At 43.4% G+C, this 20,473-nt stretch overlaps 1 protein-coding gene across 1 annotated transcript in view; it reads right to left on the reverse strand.

The window, feature by feature from the left end:
• Positions 1-20,473, reverse strand: part of LOC130126339 (palmitoyltransferase ZDHHC14-like) — a 90,239-nt gene that overhangs the window by 35,356 nt on the left and 34,410 nt on the right. Inside the window, 1 exon segment of the mRNA XM_056295811.1 lies at positions 9,312-9,472. Coding sequence (XP_056151786.1) covers positions 9,312-9,472 — 161 coding nt within the window.

Genomic DNA, 20,473 nt, shown 5'->3' on the forward strand with positions numbered 1-20,473 from the left:
CACTCCTGTTCTAACTCCTTTTGCTGCCATGTCTTGGTTCATAAATTCCTGTGGAAGTTCTTATGTTTGGGGTGGATGTGTTAGAGAGACAAATTTAAATGCAAAGTAGGTTGGTAGCATAGACTCCTCAAATTGACTGAGACTCTTTCAGCCGATGACAAGTCAAACACCAGCATGACCTAGGTTGGTTGTCTGGCTATAGTAGGGGAGGGAAGAACGTTGAGGAGTTGAGGTATTTGCTTAAGCACCAGCATGAACAAAGACTGAGCTGGACATTATAACCAAGCGAGGCATAAAAAATGTCAACTAAAATGGAAGAGAGATTTGAGCACCGTATCAACCCAGCATACACTAGGGTGGCTGTTGGAGGGGGGAAGCGATAAGACAGTGTCAAGAGGAATGAAACAGAATAAAGCTATGATCAAGCCAGCAGCATCTAAACTTGTCTCCACACAGCTTTTGTCATCTATTTGGCTCCGTGGCATCCTGGTTAAAAAGATTAGGATTTTAAGATTTTGTGCCATCAAGAAGGGGGAAACAATCAGAAGTGATTTGTGACAGAAGGGTACCAGCAAGAGTGAAAGGGAAGGTTTGCAAGATGGTAGTGAGACCAGCTATGTTGTATGGCTTGGAGACAGTGGCACTGATGAAAAGACAGGAAGCGGAGCTGGAGGTGGCAGAGTTGAAGATGCTAAGATTTTCGCCAGGAGTGACAAAGGAGGACAGGATTAGGAATGAGTATATTAGAGGGACAGCTCAGGTTGGACGGTTTGGAGACAAAGCAAGAGAGGCGAGATGAAGATGATTTGGACATGTGCAGAGGAGAGATGCTGGGTATATTGGGAGAAGGATGCTGAAGATGGCGCTGCCAGGCAAGAGGAGGTGAGGGAGGACATGCAAGTGGCTGGTGTGACAGAGGAAGATTCAGAGGACAGAAAGACATGGAAATGGATGATCAGCTGTAGCGACCCCTAATGGGAGCAGTTGGAAGTAGAAGAAGAAAAGGAAGAAGAAGAAGAAGAAGAAGAAGAAGAAGAAGAAGAAGAAGAAGAAGAAGAAGAAGAAGAAGAAGAAGAAGAAGAACAAGGAGAAGGAGGAGGAGGAGGAGGAGGAGGAGGAAAGAAGTGCCAACTGAAAAAGTGTTTCAGCCTTTTGAATATAAGCAGTATTTGACAATGTGATGTTTGAAAGTTTAGGCATGTAACTGCCATGCATGCATTCATACAGTTGCTTGCAGGCAACAGTGTCTCAGCTTATTCAGGGAACAAATCCCATTCCCAACATTTCCCAAATACTTGGAAATTGTAAAACGTGTAAACTGTAATTCTATCAATTGAAGCAGACTGGCTCAGTCTCTGGCAGTGCCCATCATCAACAAATTAAAAAAGCTATTTCAAGACAGCGATAAAGCTATTTTCTAAAGAAGGGTCTAGAGAGTATTGTTGTTTTCTTATTCTATGCATAATCTTTTGCAGGAAAGGTACATGGTCCGTATGGGGATCGAAACTATGACATTGGTGTTATCAGCACCACACCCTAACCAACTGAGCTAACTGGCCCAGACAACATCCAGCTTTGCTGTCAGTCCTAACTGGCCCTGACAACACCGCTATGTTTAGGTTATGGAAGAGAGGGAGGCGTCAGGGTCAGCATGTGGGTTGACTGACAGAGCGTTAGAAAAGATATTTTTGAACTTCTTATGTCTAAACTAAGCCTCTCCCATACAATTTCTACTCCTTCTCTCTCAAACACCCATGCATTATTCAAACACAAATACTGTCTGATTAACTAATCTGTGGCCATGAACCTATAATTCCCCTAACCACCACATTAGAGGTCAACCAACATCTTCACATAATGTAAAAAAAAAAAGGTGTACAACCATTCATTTTTTTCCTTCATTCCCTCTTCCTTCTCCATTTGCCCCTGTACCGTGTCTTGGTGCCACTCTACACAGGGATATTCCTGGTAGAAGTGGATTCTCTATGTCTGCGGTCTGCTCTGATGACTATCTCAGATCATGACACGGGGCTGTAAAGGTGTTCAGCTGAGAATCACCTTACAGTTAAGGGCTAACTGTTGCCATTTCAAAGACAAATACAGGGTTGTCATTCATCAAGGAACACTAACAATAAGGTGCTTGTTGTGGTATTACATGGTTGCGTGTGTAGCCATCCACACACACCCCTGCACAAAAACACGTGCACACACATACACACACACACACTGGATCCTATCCTGAGGACTCTATGCAGATGTGTTGAAGTCAAGTCAATTTTATTTGTATTGCCCATTATCACAAATCACACATTTTAGATGGCAGACAGTGATATGACAGGAGGACCATGGTTCCTCTGCACTGTCTCTGTGGTTTTGTCTACATGCATGTCTGCTGCCTGTTTTTGTGAGCAACTCCACTTCTGGTGAGCAATGGAAGGCAACTGAGGGACTATTGAGGGAAACAAATGGGACAATTTAGAGGTGGGGAACTTGTGTAAAAGTGCAGGCGTTATGGCCCTAGTGCCATGTGTTGTGTCTGTGTGTAATTTTCCCTCCGCGGGAGGCAGGGCATTACCTGGAGAAATAAAAAAAGGGTAACATTTTAACTTTTCTATATCTGAACATCACCCTTTAACATGAGGACTTACATCACGCTCATTTTTCATCTCACACACAGGGCATCCACAAGACATACACACACCTGCACTATATACACATAAAAATCAATTCATGATTCAAAGCACTTGCTCCACCCTATCCTTACCACCATCCTCAATACAACCATAATGACTGGGCCAATAGCCATTAATAACTTGGTGTCCTCTGACATGTGCCATTCCTTCCTCTTGCATCCTTTGTGCTGAGCATGCCAACAATATATTTCCTGTCAGGGGTTGCATTAACCCAGAATTTTCTGTCATTTAACAAATTTTAAAAATGTTGACAGGTAACTCAAAATGCCATTTGTCAATTTGATGGACTCAACATAGGGAATTGTCTTTGCTGGCTTTTTTTTTGTCCCCCCCCCCCCCCGATCGCCCGCCCACCTGCCCTTTTCTCCCCAATTGTATCTGGCCAATTACCCCACTCTTCCAAGCCATCTCGGTCGCCGCTTCACCCCATCTGCCAATCCGGGGAAGACTGCAGACTATCACATTCCTCCTCCGATACATGTGGAGTCGCCAGCTGCTCCTTTTCACCTGATGTAGGGGGATGTAGCACATGGGAGGATCACGCTATTCCCCCCTCTTCCCCCTCCCCCCCAAACAGGCACCCCGACCGACCAGAGGAGGTGCTAGTGCGGCGACCAGGACACTTACCCACTTCCGGCTTCCCACCCGCAGACATGGCCAATTGTGTCTGTAGGGACGCCTGACCAAGCTGGATGTAACACGGGGATTCAAACCAGCGATCCCCGTGCTGGTAGGCAACAGAATAGACCGCTACGCCATGCCACCCGGACACCCATCTTTATATAACTTTTAACATCTTTTTAAGAATAGCCCTAATAAGCCCTATTGTGGTGTTGTCATTAAGCATTATAATCCACACAAACGCAAAATGTAAAAATTGGTAAACACATAAACAGATTTGACGAGTCATTTTTACAACCCTGTCCTTCAGAGCGATGGCTCGTGATCATAACTGTAGCGCAATTCATGTTTCCAGAAGTCTGGCTGGCAGCTTCAGAAAAACCAGCCCTGATGCTGTGGATGCCATTCACTGGCTAGTCAGGCATGCATGTCTCAGAACTGACCAGAAAGAATGGAAAAGATGGCTCAAACCTCCACCCATCGCTTCAGAGAGTCTTCTGGATTTGGCATGTGTGAGCGAAAGTGATGCCAGACTGTGTAAGCCTGACATACAGGGCAGGGAGCCAGGCAGACATGAAAAAAGATGCCACACTCCTGAAAAATAAACTTTCATTGCCGTTTCAAGCTGGGAGGAACCACAAGCCTTGCTACCTTTGCTGACACGGTGCACTGTGTTTTAGCCTTTATCTGACATGTTTCTGCTGTGCCTGGCAGTGTACAGGCCAGTGACAAGACAGGCAGAGGCCACCACAAGTCAACCATCAGACTTGCACGCACAAGGTCATAAGTACATGAAGTGATTACCCACAGGCCACCATCACAACCCACGCAGAGACTAAGCTACCTCCTGTTCACACGGACAAGAGAAACATCAGCTCGACAAAATAACGTTCCATCCATCCATTATTCGAACCACTTATCCTGCTCTCAGGGTTGCGGGGATGCTGGAGCCTATCCCAGTGGTCATTGGGCGGCAGGTGGGGAGACACCCTGGACAGGCTGCCAGGCCATCACAGCCCCCCCCCCACACACACACACACACACATATTCACACCTAGAGACAATTTAGTATGGCCAATTCACCTGACCTACATGTCTTTGGACTGTGGGAGAAAACCAGAGCACCCGGATAAAAACCCACGCAGGCATGAGGAGAACATGCAAACTCCACAGAGAGGACGACCCGGGATGACCCCCAAAGTTGGACTACCCCGGGGGCTCGAACCCAGGACCTTCTTGCTGATATAACAACATAATGTTGATAATTATAATTAATGCCAAACTGTGATGTCACTGCCCTTGAGAAGAGACTGGATGAGAGACCTTGTATCATATTGTAGAGCCATTATGTCCTCTATGTAGCTCAGTCAACAGATCAATAGTAGCGGTGGTTAACCTGAGCCCTCTGCCATGCTGACTGAATGACAACATCATTAGCTATTTATGAAGCTGGTGAATTACAACGCTTCATGGCCAATTCAAACACTTTTTTTATCCAGACGGCCTCAACCTCACACAAGCACAATATACACAGACAGCAAGGATGCAAAGTGCCTTTTAAGCACTGAATTAATAAACTATAAGACACAGTGTGGCTGTTTTCCAAATCGATGAATATATGGACTGTAATTGATTGGACTGGACAATTTCCAGTCATACTAATCACAAAATGAAACACCACACAAGGCTAAAACGAAAAATTTCTGCCTCTGCTCCATCCTCTACAGTCCACATACACACAACTCCCATCTTTCTCTCACACACCACCCCTTTCCTCGCTCTCTTTCCCTCAGCCTCTAACTCTTTGACCCAGTGTCCCTGTTTATTTAGCCATCAGTTCCTTGAGTCAATATGTCTTTATTTAGTCATTCCCTCACAGCAGCCCTGTCCTTGGGACCAGTCCAGTCGGTCTTTACCTATAACTCTCCCTCTCTATCCCTCTCTCTGACACACGGTGTCAACACCACACTAGAAATATGCAAATTACCCCATCAACGTGCATGTGCTCCCCCCAAAAGGCAGCATACATTTTATGTTGTTGTAAGTTCTTATAATGGCCAACATAAAGCTTCTTTTTTAGGACCAAGTGCTTGTGTTAGGCAGCCTGGTGAAGAATAAGGATAAATAAGGCTCAACAGTAGGAGGCTTTGTCAGCCCTTTCACAGACGGGCCTAGCTCCTGGTATTTTCCCACAGTATCAAACCTTCAGATTGGATGGTGGTGTCGGCCTTGCAGACTTTCTCAACTGGGATCGCTACTTCTCTCCCGCCGCCGCCATTGCCAGTTAATATTATTATGTATATTAGCGTGCCTTTGTATTTTTAGAACCATAATATCTTGATTTGTTGATTTTGACGGCCATGGGCCGGCCCTGCCAGTCAGCATTGTATGGTTTGATGCTTAAAGGTGTATCATTCAGAGCTGCACTGGAACAGAGTGGGGGGGGGGGAGCACTGATACCACTGGGAAAAGGGAAAAACAAAGCCTAAATTGTTGGAAGTAGTTAAAGCGGGACGGCGCTGTCATTTGGAGGGGGGGAAAAACTTACATCTAAGTATTTTGTCTCGCTTTTCGGCCATGCTTGTCTACCGCTTTGTTATTATCACTCCACAGTCACGCGAGGGTGTATTTATAACAAAAAAGCTTCTTCTGAAAAACCATGGATGCACTCTCATTCTGTGGAGGTGGAGGTGGTGGTGGGGGTGGGGTGGTGGGGGGTAAGGATGCATCCTTTTGTGATCCAGCGGAGGCTAAAGGCAGAGGCAGCGGGACATGAGGAGCATTTCAGCGTTGAGTGTGTGAGTGCACAGACACACGCAGATACACAAACACACAAGCGTGCATGTAAACAAGGCGTTCTAAACTCAAGACAGTGTTTAGATGAAGTGAGGGAGACAGATGGACAAAGGAATGAACACACACACACACACACACACACACACACACACACACACACACACACACACACACACACACACACACACACACTTTGAGATGAGTGTGTTCTCGCGGAGGAAGTTGTGGAGCTGGTGGCGCTGTGGGGTCAGGATGAGGTCCGGGGATGATCAGGCTAAGAGTTAACAGATGTTTTATTAAGGCCTTGCATATTAAACTGCCACGCCATGGCTGAAACCCGAACAACACAGCCCTGCACAGGTCTGGGCATGGAAACCAGACAGAAAAAAAGAAAGAAAACCAAGTGTGGTGGTGGTGTTTGAGATGTGCGGGAGAGAAGAACTGGGACAGAAATCAAAGCAGAGACGGGCAGGCAGATGAAGAATGATGGAGTCGGGAGGGAGAAGCAGAGACCAAAATGAGTAGAAAGGCTGTGGAAGCAAAGGAAAAGGAGGGGGCACAAAGAATGCAGAGGGCAGAAGGAGTGAGGATTAAGAAGAACGTATGAGTTGAGAGGAGTGAGTACGGTAGGTAAAGGCAGGATCTAAAAAAGGCAGAGAAGATTCACAGCAAGCCTGTGCAGAAAAAAAGGATTGCAGGTATTTATCAGGGCTGCCCTCCTTTGCTCGCTTTGGAAAAAGAAAGTGACCTTTCCCACTCACAAGGTTAAATATCTCATTCCTGGCTCACGGACCCAACCAAGAACTTTCATAATCTCACAATCTGGACTCTTGCAACTGAGGGGAAGGTGATAATAACCTCGGTAAGATAACATACCCCAATAACTTCTAGTGTCTGGGGACTATAGGCTACCGCTAGAGGCAGAAAAGGCTGTGGGCTTCAACACAGATGTTCCAGGGTAGGACTATGGAGAAACCGCAGCATTGTGGGATATGCCAGCTATGAGGCATCAGAACTGCTGAAACGTTTACCATTCACAACAGTAAAACACAGCAGTTGTAGAGAAAAGCTAATTTCAACCACGGTATTAAGCGAAGCCAAGTTAGAATTCACTATTTACCATAAACACACACACACACACACACACACACACACACACACACACACACACACACACACACACACACACACACACACACACACACACACAGCTATAGGCTATCAATAAACATGAAAACCGTTTTGCCATCAATCAGAAATCCTTGGCATGGAACATTTTAAATTTAACAGAAAATTGTTCAAACCACAAATGTACAAACACGGCAGAACAGCCAAAAAAAGTGATGTGAGGCAGTAGGGTGGGGGGGACAGTGTGGTATTTGGGTCAACACTGTTAATATTTCCAGTGTTTAATTTGTTTATCATCCCAAACAATTGTTTGCCAATATAACACGGTGCTCCGGCAGGCTGCAGTTTCAGAGCCCTCTGCTCCATGCTGTCTCTGTACTCCACCTCACCTTCCTAAGCTTTTACGTCTCCTTAACAAGATTAATTAAAGCGCAGTTGAGAGTGTGTTTAACGAGGTCCCGCAGGCCTGAGGCATGGAAAGAAACACTGAGGCTGGGAAATACATGCTTCCCATTCCAAAATAAAAGAACATCATTTTTTAAAAAGACTATTGACCATGGCTGAGCTGAAAATCCTCAAGTAAAATGGTAATAATACATTTTTACCTACAGGGCAGCGGGACAGCCTGGGGGTAAAAGTGAGTCAGTTTTGAGACTGGATAATCAGTCTCCACAATAGCTATAGCCACTCCTAGCTTTCTTCCTATGTATCCTGGAGCCACACACTACAACAGCCCTCATCCCAACACCACACACAGATGCACACAGATGACTTGAAGTGTCCACCACCATCCTTGTGCCTTGTTTGACCTACAGATGCACACACACACACACACACACACACACACACACACACACACACACACACACACACACACACACACACACACACACACACACACACACACACACACACACACACACACACACACACACACACACACACACACACACACACACAGGTCAGATGTGCCTAAAATGACTGCCTGGTCATTGCAATAGTGGAGGAACTGCCCTCACATCTAGTCTTAGATTCATGAACAGAAACAGTTATCATAAAGTTTAGACAACATTGACCAAGGATAACGGCTTGCTATCTTTATTTGTGTAACGCTGCCAAGTCAAACCTCCATATCGAGTAGTCAATAACGAAAAAGCAACTTATATCTTTAACCTCAGGCTTACCAAATGTAGGCATGAACCAGATATTGTGTAAAAAAAAAAAAGGGAAAAAAAGGGAGCCTTAGACGAGTTAGGAGTGAAAAGAACAGATCACAACCATCAACAGATTCTAACAGAACTGCTTTTGTCACAGTTTAAATCCAGGCTACCTTTCAAATCAGTAGAAATTCAATTCTAATTTCTCTTGCCACAGAGACAGTCCGCATCAGCCAGATTATCTCACACCCGGACGCGGAAAGCACGAATATGCACGTTCCTCAGAGCAGATCCTCTGGATTTGAATCATCCTGAGGAATTTATGCGGACACAGAGGATGGAGAGAACGAAAAAAGAGAAAAGGGAAAAAGGGAGAGCTTCTGATCTGGAGAAAGGGTAGTATCAGGAGGGTGTTGACTCTTGACTCTGGTGTTATCACTGCCCAACAGCTCTGACTACCGAAGGGAGAGACCAAGTGTGTTTGTGTGTGAGTGACTGAGAGAGAGCGAGAGAGAGATTTAATGGGAGTGTGGCCACAGTGACAGCAGACTGGGCTACACCTATCTGACTATCTCTATTGGAGAAGCAATGGAGTCACTAAGTAACCAAAGGCTCAGAGACGGAGAGAAGAGTAAGACAGATGAACAGAGAAACAGAAAATGAAGGCTGTTGGGGAGAGGGGAAAAAAACTGGGAACTGAGAGAGGTTTTGATTGAAGAAACACAGTTAAGAGAGGATTAACAAAGGCATCTAAATGAGAGGAGAGACAGAGACGGAAAGAAACAGAGATCACTGACATGAATGCAGATGTGGGGAGAGAGAAATGGACTAACAGAAGGCGAAATGTTAGCCTCCTGAGGGTTCATACCTCCCTCCTCCCCGTTTCTACTCATTCTTTCCCCGGTAGCAGTCTTACCTATCTGTCTCTCCAGGTCAGCTGCCTCATCTGGGGTGGCTCTGGGCAGGACCCCGGGGTCACTGAAGCTGGTCCTCAGCAGCGTTCCCAGCACAAACAAAAACAACACGCCACCTATCACTGGGATGGCCGGGGTCAGCTGGACAGCCAGGAACGGACAACTGGGAGGGCAGGGAAAAAGACAGGAGACATGGATGGAAAGAGAGAGAGAAAGAGAGAAAGAGAGAAAAAAGGAGTCGTGTTTGAGTTAGTCTATCTCAAATAGTTGCTTAAATCAGGAAAAACAAACCAAAGAAAGACATGGCTCTTCTGTTTGACTTTTGATAGAGAAGTGATAAAAAGCTAGATGTTCAAACAGCCAGAGCCCTGAGAGATTATAAGACAAACATCCGTGGAAGACCAGAGTCGAGTGTGTGTCTGCCTGAATTCAAGCAGCTCTTTAGACTGAAAAGGTTGTGTGCTACTGTATGAAACCTGAGGAAAACATGTCTACGTCTGTAGCTGAAGTTTACACAGGAGATACAGTAGCGACATTTTACTGGAAAAGGTAAGATAATGTTCTTAATCAAACCTCCACTCAATTGGTCTGAAGATATTGTGGGTAAAAGATCTCATAATCTGCATTTTCCATCCAGTTTACCCCCTTCCTCGCCTCTGTAGTCCGAGCCCTCCCAACAATTACACATTCTATGTTGAAGCTGCATTGTACAGGGGATGAAGGTAAAATTAGGTAAGGCAAGCAAATACTATATAGGTATCTACACTATATCAGCACTTACCACTCCACATACTTGTTATTCATGGTAGAGAGACAGAGACAGTGAGAGAGAGAGAGAGAGAGAGAGAGAGAGAGAGAGAGAGAGAGAGAGAGAGAGAGTGAGGGGGTGTGTGTGTGTATTTGTATGATGCATACTGCTGCCCATTTAAGCCTTTTAATGCCACAGCTGGCCAGGATGGACATGACCTACCCTTACACCGCATTCCTGGAGTTAGACAATTTATGACTTGCTCGCTGCTCGTTGATGAATAGCCACAACAGTCACTATCTACCCTGCGCTACTCCACATAAGTTTGGGGTATAAACACCATCTGTCATGACTGTAAATTGCAGTACTTTTTCCCATGTGCTTGTGTGGTTGTGTTAAATTAGGCAACACAATATTCTCCGTTCACTCAGCGCAGGAGAAAAAGAGAGTCACACACGAGTTCTGTGGTTGCAGCAATTTTTCCATTTTGATTATTTACTTAATGTCTTACAAAATGTACCTATAATGGCCAGTGGCTAGACATAACCCCTACACACACACACACACACACACACACACACACACACACACACACACACACACACACACACACACACACACACAAATACTCCAGCATCAAGGCATTTCCCTGTGTCTTAATCTGATCTAATGAAAGATAATTCAATGTAATCCCTTTAAACTGATGAAGCAGGTGCTTATTACCAGTAATCACATTTAGCTCGATAGTGGCGAGTCACAAGCTAACGCGTCTCATTTCATTAGCCCCAGTAAGCGGTGGGGGTTAGTAGAAGCTGTGACATTCTTGCAGACAAAGGGGGGGGTGACAGAGTGTCATGTATAGGTCATTTCTGATGGATGCAGTTAAAGAAAGAAAGAGTAAAACAAGTAGCACTGAAGCTAAAAATACTTGTCAGCGTTTTTGAAGGATAATTTTCGGCTGTTTGATAAGACGGCAAATGCAAACAGGCTGGGTCAGTTGTATCGACGAGCACTGAATACTGTTTAATTGGCTTAAAATGTCATGGCAAATGCATTTGTCAAATGTCTCTCATTTGCATAAACTAACAGACAAATGATTCACAAGAAACAAGAGCACTTGCTACTCTGGATGGTCCTCAAGTACCTGTAATGAGGTGACATGGGTGATTTGACGCTGCATACCATATCTATCACTACCTTGAAAAGGAAGCAATGCTTATTAAGTAGCCTAAATAACAAGGCTCAATGGAAGAACAGAATACAAAGAGAAGTAAAGAAGGATAAGAATCCTCCATTATTCAAATACAATAGTACTTGGAAGCAATCTTGAAAATAGTTGTGATGTGAGGTCAGGTATTAATGCTACACAAAGTACTTAAACCTGTGCACATACATGGACTGCCATTTGCAGAGCAACAAAGTGGATACAGGTCCTAAAGTGGCACTGATGGTAAGGCCATGTGAAATCCTTTTTAGTTTTTCCCCATTTTTGGTTTTCTCTGTTTTATTATTTTTCTGTAACTCAAGATATTTTTCTTTTTACCCATTTTTACTACAAGAATGTTTGTGTAATCGACTAAAGTAATATAACTAGAATCAAACTAGCCATGTTTTTCCCCAACATTTTTTCAATGTCAGGTTTTGTTTTGTTGTTGGTTTTTTTTATCCCCCCCCCCCTTTTCTCCCCAGTTGTACCCAGCCAATTACCCCACTCTTCCGAGCTGTCCCAGTTGCTGCTCAACCCCCTCTGCTGACCCGGGGAGGGCTGCAGACTACCACATCCACATGCTTCCTCCAATACATGTGGAGTCGCCAGCCACTTCTTTTCACCTGACAATGAGAAGTTTCACCAGGGGGATGTAGCATGTGGGAGGATCACGCTATTCCCCCCAGTTCCCCCTCCTCCCCAAACAAACCTCATTTTGTGTGAAATTTTAGGTAACAGATTCTCATTGTGATTAATTTAGACAACAAAACTGTAGATCACATTAGGACAATATCTGAAATTAATCCCGATACAAGACAATTGAAAAACAATAATATTGAATTATAACCGGTCAGACCCAATACATGAAATGTAGTTATGATTTACTTGGCTATGCCTATCTTCCACATCTTTGTGGCAAGGTTTGTTAAGAGGCAAAGCCAGTCACAACTTTCAGTGAGGATGGGAAGTCTTTAAAGAACAAGATACTTAAAGAGATGACAGCTCCTCAGCTGAAACAGAGATACCTCAAACGCCATCATCACATCGTGTCGGCTGGACCACACCATTCAAACTGAATATGACTGATGGCTGTATGAAACAAAACACGGTGAGTTAGCTGTTGTGTTGTAGTGTTATTATTCTATGTTAAGTACACTGAGAGAGCCACAAAACCGGAGTCAAATTCCACGTATGTGCAAACCTACATGGCCAATAAACATGATTCTGATTAATATAGAACAAGTCTTACATTACCTTCAAAAACATAAGGAATGGGAAAATATTTGTAAGACACCGTCCAAACTAGAGAAAATGTTAATGGCATATACAGAGAAAAAGCCAAAAAAAAAGGCATCATATCAAAAATGTATAAAGCACTACAACATGAATCTGTGTATAACAATATGGATGTCAAAGACAAATGGGAATTGGAAACAAATATTATAATAATAACAGATGAAAAATGGGAGGAAACATTCAAAGCAGGACATAAACTAACCAACAGCCCAGCATGGAGGGAATTTGACTGGAAGGTGAAAATGTGGTATTTTAACACTCCATATATCACTTCAAAATATAGCAATACATCTGGACTATGTTGGAGGGGCTGTGGATTGATGGGGGATTTTGCACGTATATTCTGGGATTGCCCAAAGCTCCTGGATTTCTGGAAGAATGTCCAAAAGGAGTATAAACAGGTTTTGGGTATAAACTTTAATCTAGATCCAGCACTTTTTATTTTGGGTACACTTCCTGACAATATGATAGATAGTGTCCTAAATTCTTTATTGAGAATTCTGCTTTTAATACCAACAACAACAAAAAAAAGAAGAAGAAAAAAAAAAGATAACGGCTTCCTGGTTGAAGCTGCAGCCCCCCGGCATAACACAATGGAGAGACATGGTAGAGGATGTCTGCATAATGGAGAAAACCACGGCATGGTGGCAACTGTTTTTATGATTTCATAACTCATTTTTTATGTTTATCTAGTTTTATCTTTATTCCACACGGTATCTGCAACATTCACATATCTTTATTTTTGTTGTGTATAATTTAATATTGTGTCTTTGACGTACCACTGTATTGTTTTGTTGGTTATATATTGTTTTAAATTGATTGCAGCTGTACGTGGCACTCAAAGACGGTTGAATCAGTTCATCTGGACACATTTATTGACAGATAGGTTTCATCACTCAATCAACTAAGTGACGTCTTAAGTCTAAACTGACTGCAGGTGTGGTAGTGGTTTCAGTTGTCATGCAACTGTATTGTCCTGTATTGTTTATAAGTGGTGGGGATACCTGCAGTCAGTTTAGACGGAAGATGTCACTTAGTTGAGTGATGAAACGTATCTGTCAATAAACGTATCCCGATGAATTGATTCAACCTTCTTTGATTTTCTTACCTGAGCATGCATCAAGATATATATGTAGCACTATTGCCCAGGGCAAATTTCCCCTTAGGGACAATAAAGTATATCTTATCTTATCTTAATTTGTTATAGCAGCTTTCAGTTTGCACATGTCTTTATCCAACTAAATTCTCAGCTCAGTCTTGTCCTTCACGAACGACCATTCTCAGTTCACTAGTTAGCAAACTGAACTGAACGTGGGACTACGTAGTTGGAGCTCTGGTCAGGCAATGAATGATTTGGTGAATTAATCTTTTGAACAAATCTTTTTAAACAACTGATTCTAATGACTCGGTACACTGAAAAGAGCTGCTTCACCCATCACTATCACAAAATGGGGCACATGTCTAGGAAACCCCATCTGTCAGATGCACCTTTCAAGATTTAACATAGTATTGGTTATCATGAAAAAAGTTTCAAAATTGCCATATTTTAACGACATAAACAAACATGTAATCAAGTAATAGTCTAATTAAAAAATTGTCAGATGTAATCTGGGTTGATTATAGTTACTTTTTTGTAATCTGATTACATAATCCCAATTCCATGTAAACTGTTACTACCCAACCCTGCAAACGGATCAAAAACATTGGGTCAAAAAGTGTTAATGGTGGATTTATATTATTCAACTGGTTATTCATCATAGCATCAAAACAGGTCAGTCAACCTATGGTGGCCAACAAGTGGGGGAAAAAATTCAGGCTGTTAAGCATTTGATAGCACTCAAATCTAAATTTTGACAATTGTGTATTGAGACTCATTCATCCATTATCCAAACCGCTTAGCTTGCTCTCAGGATTGCTGGAGCCTATCCCAGCATTCATTGGGCGGCAGGTGGGGAGCCACCCTGGACAGGCCACCAGTCCATCACAGGGCCAACACACACAAACACGTTCATACCTAGGGACAATTTAGTAATGCCGATTCAACTGACTTACATGTCTTTGGACTGTGGGAGGAAACCAGAGCCCCTGGAGGAAACCCATTCGGACACGGGAGGAACATGCAAACTCCACAGAGAGGACGACCCGGGACAACCCCCAAGGTTGGACTACCCCGGGTCTCGAACACAGGACATTCTTGCTGTGAGGCGACCGCGCTAACCACTGCACCACTGTGCCGCCCTCTTACAGTTTCATCTTCTACCAAAACTGTCTAAGAGCTGGCATCTCTTCTTTTCAAATAACTCACATCTTGCTTTAAAAATTACAATTTTCTTCGTTCAGTTTCAAAAGATGCCGATTGACAGACGAGCTAACAGCTCATCTTTTGAATGTTTGACAGGTCAGAACGGTTTAAAGTAAAACTACAAAAACACCAATGTGTCAGGACACAGTTAGCAACACACAAACAACATGAACATGGAGAAAAAGCCTGAAGTTGATAAAGTGCAGATTTTAACATTTTTAATCCTGTTTTTTTTTTGTTTTTTTTTAATGAAATGTTGACACTGATCTGGCCAAGCAGAAAAGGTTTAGCAGTATTGTCGGTTAGTAGTTCATGCTTTAGTGCAATAAAAACAACGGGAAGTATCCAGATTCAAAGTCACATGTCCCTTGAATACAGTATGTTGTTATAAGAAACTGCCTGAAAAATCTGTCTGAATTATTTCTTATGGCACGGAGTGCATTTAAGATGTACAAACTTTAATTTATCAAGTAGACTGTGCCTTAAGTCAAGTCAAGTCAGTTTTATTTGTATAGCCCAATATCACAAATTATAAATTTGCCTCAAGGGGCTTTACAGCAACACAACATCCTGTCCTTAGACCCTCGCATCGGATAAGGAACAACTCCCTAAAAAAACCCTTTAACAGGGAAAAAATACGAAGAAACCTCAGCAAGAGAGCAACCAAAGAGGGATCTCTCCCCCAAGACAACAACAAGCAATGGCTGTTGTGTTTACACAATTTACAGAATACAATAATTGAAAGAGGATAACAGAATTATAATGGAATTATAAAATATATAAAGAATATCATGAAGAGGATGCCAAGCAGTGTCCAAACGCCACCGGAAAAGCCCAGGACCTTAGACATAAAGATAGTAAACTCGCTGAAAAGGGATTGTTTAACTGTTCAATAAATGTGTACTATCTAACACATTGGCATTGTGTGGTCATGTTTCACATCATCAGAGTGGCTAGGGCTTACAGCTATGCTGCAGCTTTGTTTCAAGGCGCTGCCGCCTGCCCCTCCTTCAGAGATATTTGCCTCCTCCACAATTTTCCTGTGGGGGAACCCTGAATTCAAGTACAGAAATGCATCTAGTCGTATCGTATATCAAGTGAGGCAAGTCAAAAGGGCTTTTTCCATACACGCGGTTGGACATACCGTGGCCATACCATCGCCCCTCCAGATGGTAAAACCTTGGGAGGGCAGCCACATCCGCTGTGCTACGCCAAAACCTTCCAACACTTTTGGCAACCAAGCCAAACTATATTTAGGCTTGCCATTTTGGGTTCTGCCAACAGCAGAGGTGGATGTAGGTTCGAAAAAGCAGAGAAAGCATGTGCCTAGACTTGCTAATCTGTGCTGATTGAAGCAACCCTCACAGCTTTCACATGATCTGTTGTAACAGTAAGCCCTTTTCACCACAGAAAAGGTCAGTCAAATTATGATGACATCCTAGCAAAAACCATAAAAATGTAATGCGGCGAAGTATATAGTGTGTAAAATCAGTTAACCAAAAGGTGCCTGGCAAGCTGCCCTGCCCTCAAGTGCTGGAGAGGGCACACCTTGCCTGCCCCCTCTTCAAGTTTGATGCCAGTTATGTCCCACAGTTTGCTACATTACAGTAGAATAGAAAGTGCCAGCATACTACTTACAGAGAGGAAGGGGATCCAATATCTAGGTACCGCACACAAATGTGACCTCAAAGCAGGCATGAATTGCTTTGGTTATTAAATAAGATTTGAATTAACTAAACCCAGCACAAGTGAATCTGTATCAAGAGTGCAATCACACTGTGTTGACAAGACAACATTTAGGCTGGCAAACAGGGTTGTCTATCCAGAGAAAGGTTGTTTTCATTCTATTCAAGTAAAAACTTGCCAACCCTGCCGCTCTGTCTACATCTGGATGGAGGGGAGGGGGGGGGGGCGACTGAGTTGTCTGGAACATCAGCAGGAGGTTTGGAGGCTGTACGGAACAAACATCTCCCATATCCCACTGTCCTGAAGTTCCCATATTTTTTTTCTTTTTTCTGATGGATCTGCACTGTGTGTTTCTGTGTGTGTTGTCTACTCTGGTACACACAGGCTACTTTGGCATCCTACTGTTGCTTTATGAGGGCATGACTTCATGCCTCATGGCTTCCCTCTTGCCATCCTCAGGCTTTCGGGACTGAGCTGTGTGAAGGTGGATCATGTTGTTCTGGACCCATCTCATTGCGATGGGCCAGATTTCAGGGGACAGATGTGTTCCAGGATCCTTTCCTGATGTTGTAATCTAATTCTAGGCCATATCCCTGAAGCTCTGACAGGGGAAATACTGCACCCCATGTCCTGCATATAGCCCTACAACATAAAGACTTTACTAAACAAACTAGAATGCCAAAATACACAGATCAGCCCAAACATTAAAACCACCTGCCTAATATTTTGTAGGTCCCCCTTGTGCCGCCAAAACAGCTCTGACCCATCGAGGCATGGACTCCACAAGACCTTTAAAGGTGTCCTCTGGTCTCTAGCACCAAGATGTTGGCAGCAGATCCTTTAAGTCATCTAAGTTGCAAGGTGAGGCCTCTATGGATCAGACTTGTTTTTCCAACACATCCCAAAAGTGCTCGACTGGATTGCAACCTGGGGAATTTAGAGGCCAGGACAACACCGTGAACTCTCTGTCGTGTTCCTCAAACAATTCCCGAAAGATTTTTGCAGTACAGCAGGGAGCATTATCCTGCTGAAAGAGGCCACTGCCATCAGGGAATACCATTGCCATGAAGGGGTTTAATTGGTCTGCAACAATGTTTAGGTAGGTGGTACAACATCCATATGAATGCCAGGACCCAGGGTTTCCCAGCAGAACATTGCCCAGAGCATCACACTGTCTTCCATTGGCTTGTCTTCTTCCCATAGTGCACTCTGGTGCCATTTCTTCCCCAGGTAAACGACGCACACGCACCTGGCCGTCCAAAAGATGTAAAAGAAAACTTGATCATCAGACCAGGTGACCTTCTTCCGTTGTTCCATGGTCCAGTTCTGATGGTCACGTGCCCACTGTAGGTGCTTTCAATGGTGGACAGGGGTTGTCATATGCAGCAAGCTGCGATACACTGTGTGTTCTAACACCTGTCTATCATAGCCAGCATTAACTTTTTCAGAAATTATAGCTACAGTAGCTCTTCTGTGGGATCGGACCAGATGGGCTACCCTTAGCTCCTTACGCGCATCAGTGAGCCTTGGGTGCCCATAACCCTGTCGCCGGTTAACCGGTTGTTCTTCCTTGGACTAATTTTGGTAGGTACTGACCACTGTGTACTGGGAACTCCCTACAAGACCTGCCATTTTGGAGATCCTCTGACCCAGTCGTCTAGCCATCACAATTTGGCCCTTGTCAAAGTTGCTCAGATCCTTATGCTTGCCCATTTTTCCTGCTTCCAACACATCAACTTCAAGAACTGACTGTTCTCTTGCTGCCTAATATAGCCCACCCTTTGACAAGTGTCACTGTAATGATATTATCCATGTTGTTCAATTACCCAACAGAGGTTTTAATGTTTTGGCTGATTGGTGTATAGTAATCAAATATCTGAAGCAGGATTTCTCCATCTACCCCTGAGGTGAGCAGTGCAAATAATTTTGGCTGCCACCCGATTGATAACAGCAAAACTCCTACCCAAAACATGCATCAGTTCTATCATTATAATAAAACATTTGAAAAAAAAAAGGCATCAAGCTTCATTGTGCTGGAGCAATATTATCTCTGCACAAACAGGCTGACAATGTCATCATACCAGCTCGCATTTACATGTGATAGGTTAATGGATGAAAACACATGGTAGGTGTATGACAGCTGAGACAGGTTAATGGATGAAAGCACATGGTATGTGTATGACAGCTGAGACTTGTGTTTTAAGCCCCACAAGCAATAGCACAAGACTAAAAACGACAAGCACCGGGACAGTGCTAACATAACTAATAAAGCAGAGAGTAGGCATAGCGAGACAGAGAGGGGTTGCTAGCGGGGCTGTTAGACTCTTAGTCTTGTTTTACTATATGCCTGCAAACCTTTGTGGCTAAAAAAAATTTACATTAATTATATCATAGCTGAGTGGCTGGCTACTGACAAAATCTAATAAATTTTACAGTTCTACAGTCTGGGGGTGATGTGCAGGTGCAGGCAACTACAGAGACAGAGAATCTTGTTGACAATGAAGAGGATGAAGAAACACTCGTAAAAAGGGTGAGCACAAAATTGAACATGATGCTGCTGAATATAACACTTTAATTATGAGGATGAAAAGTTCAATAATTCACCTTATAGGTATTTTTATAAACATAAAATCACTCAGGACTGAGCACAGGGTCAGTTGAGTTGATCATTAATGGCGCAAGAACTACAGCTGAGTCCTGAACACTCCTGATGAAATTATGTGCTTTAATGACATCCCTGAGTATAAACTGAAAATGCAGGGACTGCATCAATTTTGCAACAGATTTTAATAACTTATTGTAAAAAAAATCCCATATGGCAGATCACTAATTCACTTTACAAAGCCTAAGCCAAAGTTACCTTTCTTAGAATGGCTAGAAAATACCCCAAAAGAGCATACCTGTGAATGCATAACCATTGTTAGTGCATACATAATGAACTAGCAAAACATCACTACCCATACAGGTATTAGAGCCATGTCGTTTACCTTGCATTATTGATTAATTGTGCTATGCATAATTCTACTTGAATCCAGGGGGATATTCCAGAGAGACAGATTGATATGTTGACCCGAAATTCATAGAAATCCGGAAAATTGTGTTCCAAACACAGAGATCAGAGTAAATCCAGATCAGTTGCGGCAACTTATGCCGTGAAGCCAACCTGCTTTTTGGCAGGCTGACTTGAGCTAAACTTGACCAAGCCTGCAGCATTTAAGTAGCATACAAATCAATTCTATATTCCACTTGTTTTGATCATTCAAAACCCTGTGGACATGGAAGCTTAAATCATTCGCTTAGTTTCATGTGGCAAGAGAGTGATTATATCTCGATCAGACATTTTTCCATTCCCAAAGAGGATCTCTAGTTTACCCTTTTTTCAGCCTAATCAACAATCCGTCCCAACAGTCTAAAGTCTCAAATATAATGTTATTAATTAAACACTTGCCCCCACTTAATCAATATTTCTATACATCGCCCTTTGTTTTGTTTTGCCACTGGAAGGTTTTTGTATAATACCAAGGGGAAAGGAACATGCTGCAAAACAAAATGTACAAAGGTTCATTCCAACAGTCTGCTTTGCAATAAAATAAAGTATTTTTTCCACATTTTTGTTGTACTCCCAATACATAAATCAGGGAGAATTATTAAAAAGGAATTCGAAGCCGCTCTGGTGGCCGAGCGGAATAAACCGCCGTTCTTGCAACCCGCTCGCCATGTGGCTGGGAGGTTCGTATCCCAGACTCGCCGTAACCGGTCACGGCCAGAGCATCCGCACGGGGTAAGGCATTCATTAGGCCACCCTTACCCGAGGGATAGTGGGTGTAGATCGGTGTAGTGTTCGGGGACTCGTTGTTCTCCAGCGACCCCTCTGACCCACCCGGGCGCCTGCAGCCAAGCAACTGAAAGCATTCTCCCTACGCCT

This window comes from Lampris incognitus, chromosome 16 (assembly GCF_029633865.1).
Source record: "Lampris incognitus isolate fLamInc1 chromosome 16, fLamInc1.hap2, whole genome shotgun sequence".
NCBI classification, from domain to species: domain Eukaryota; kingdom Metazoa; phylum Chordata; class Actinopteri; order Lampriformes; family Lampridae; genus Lampris; species Lampris incognitus.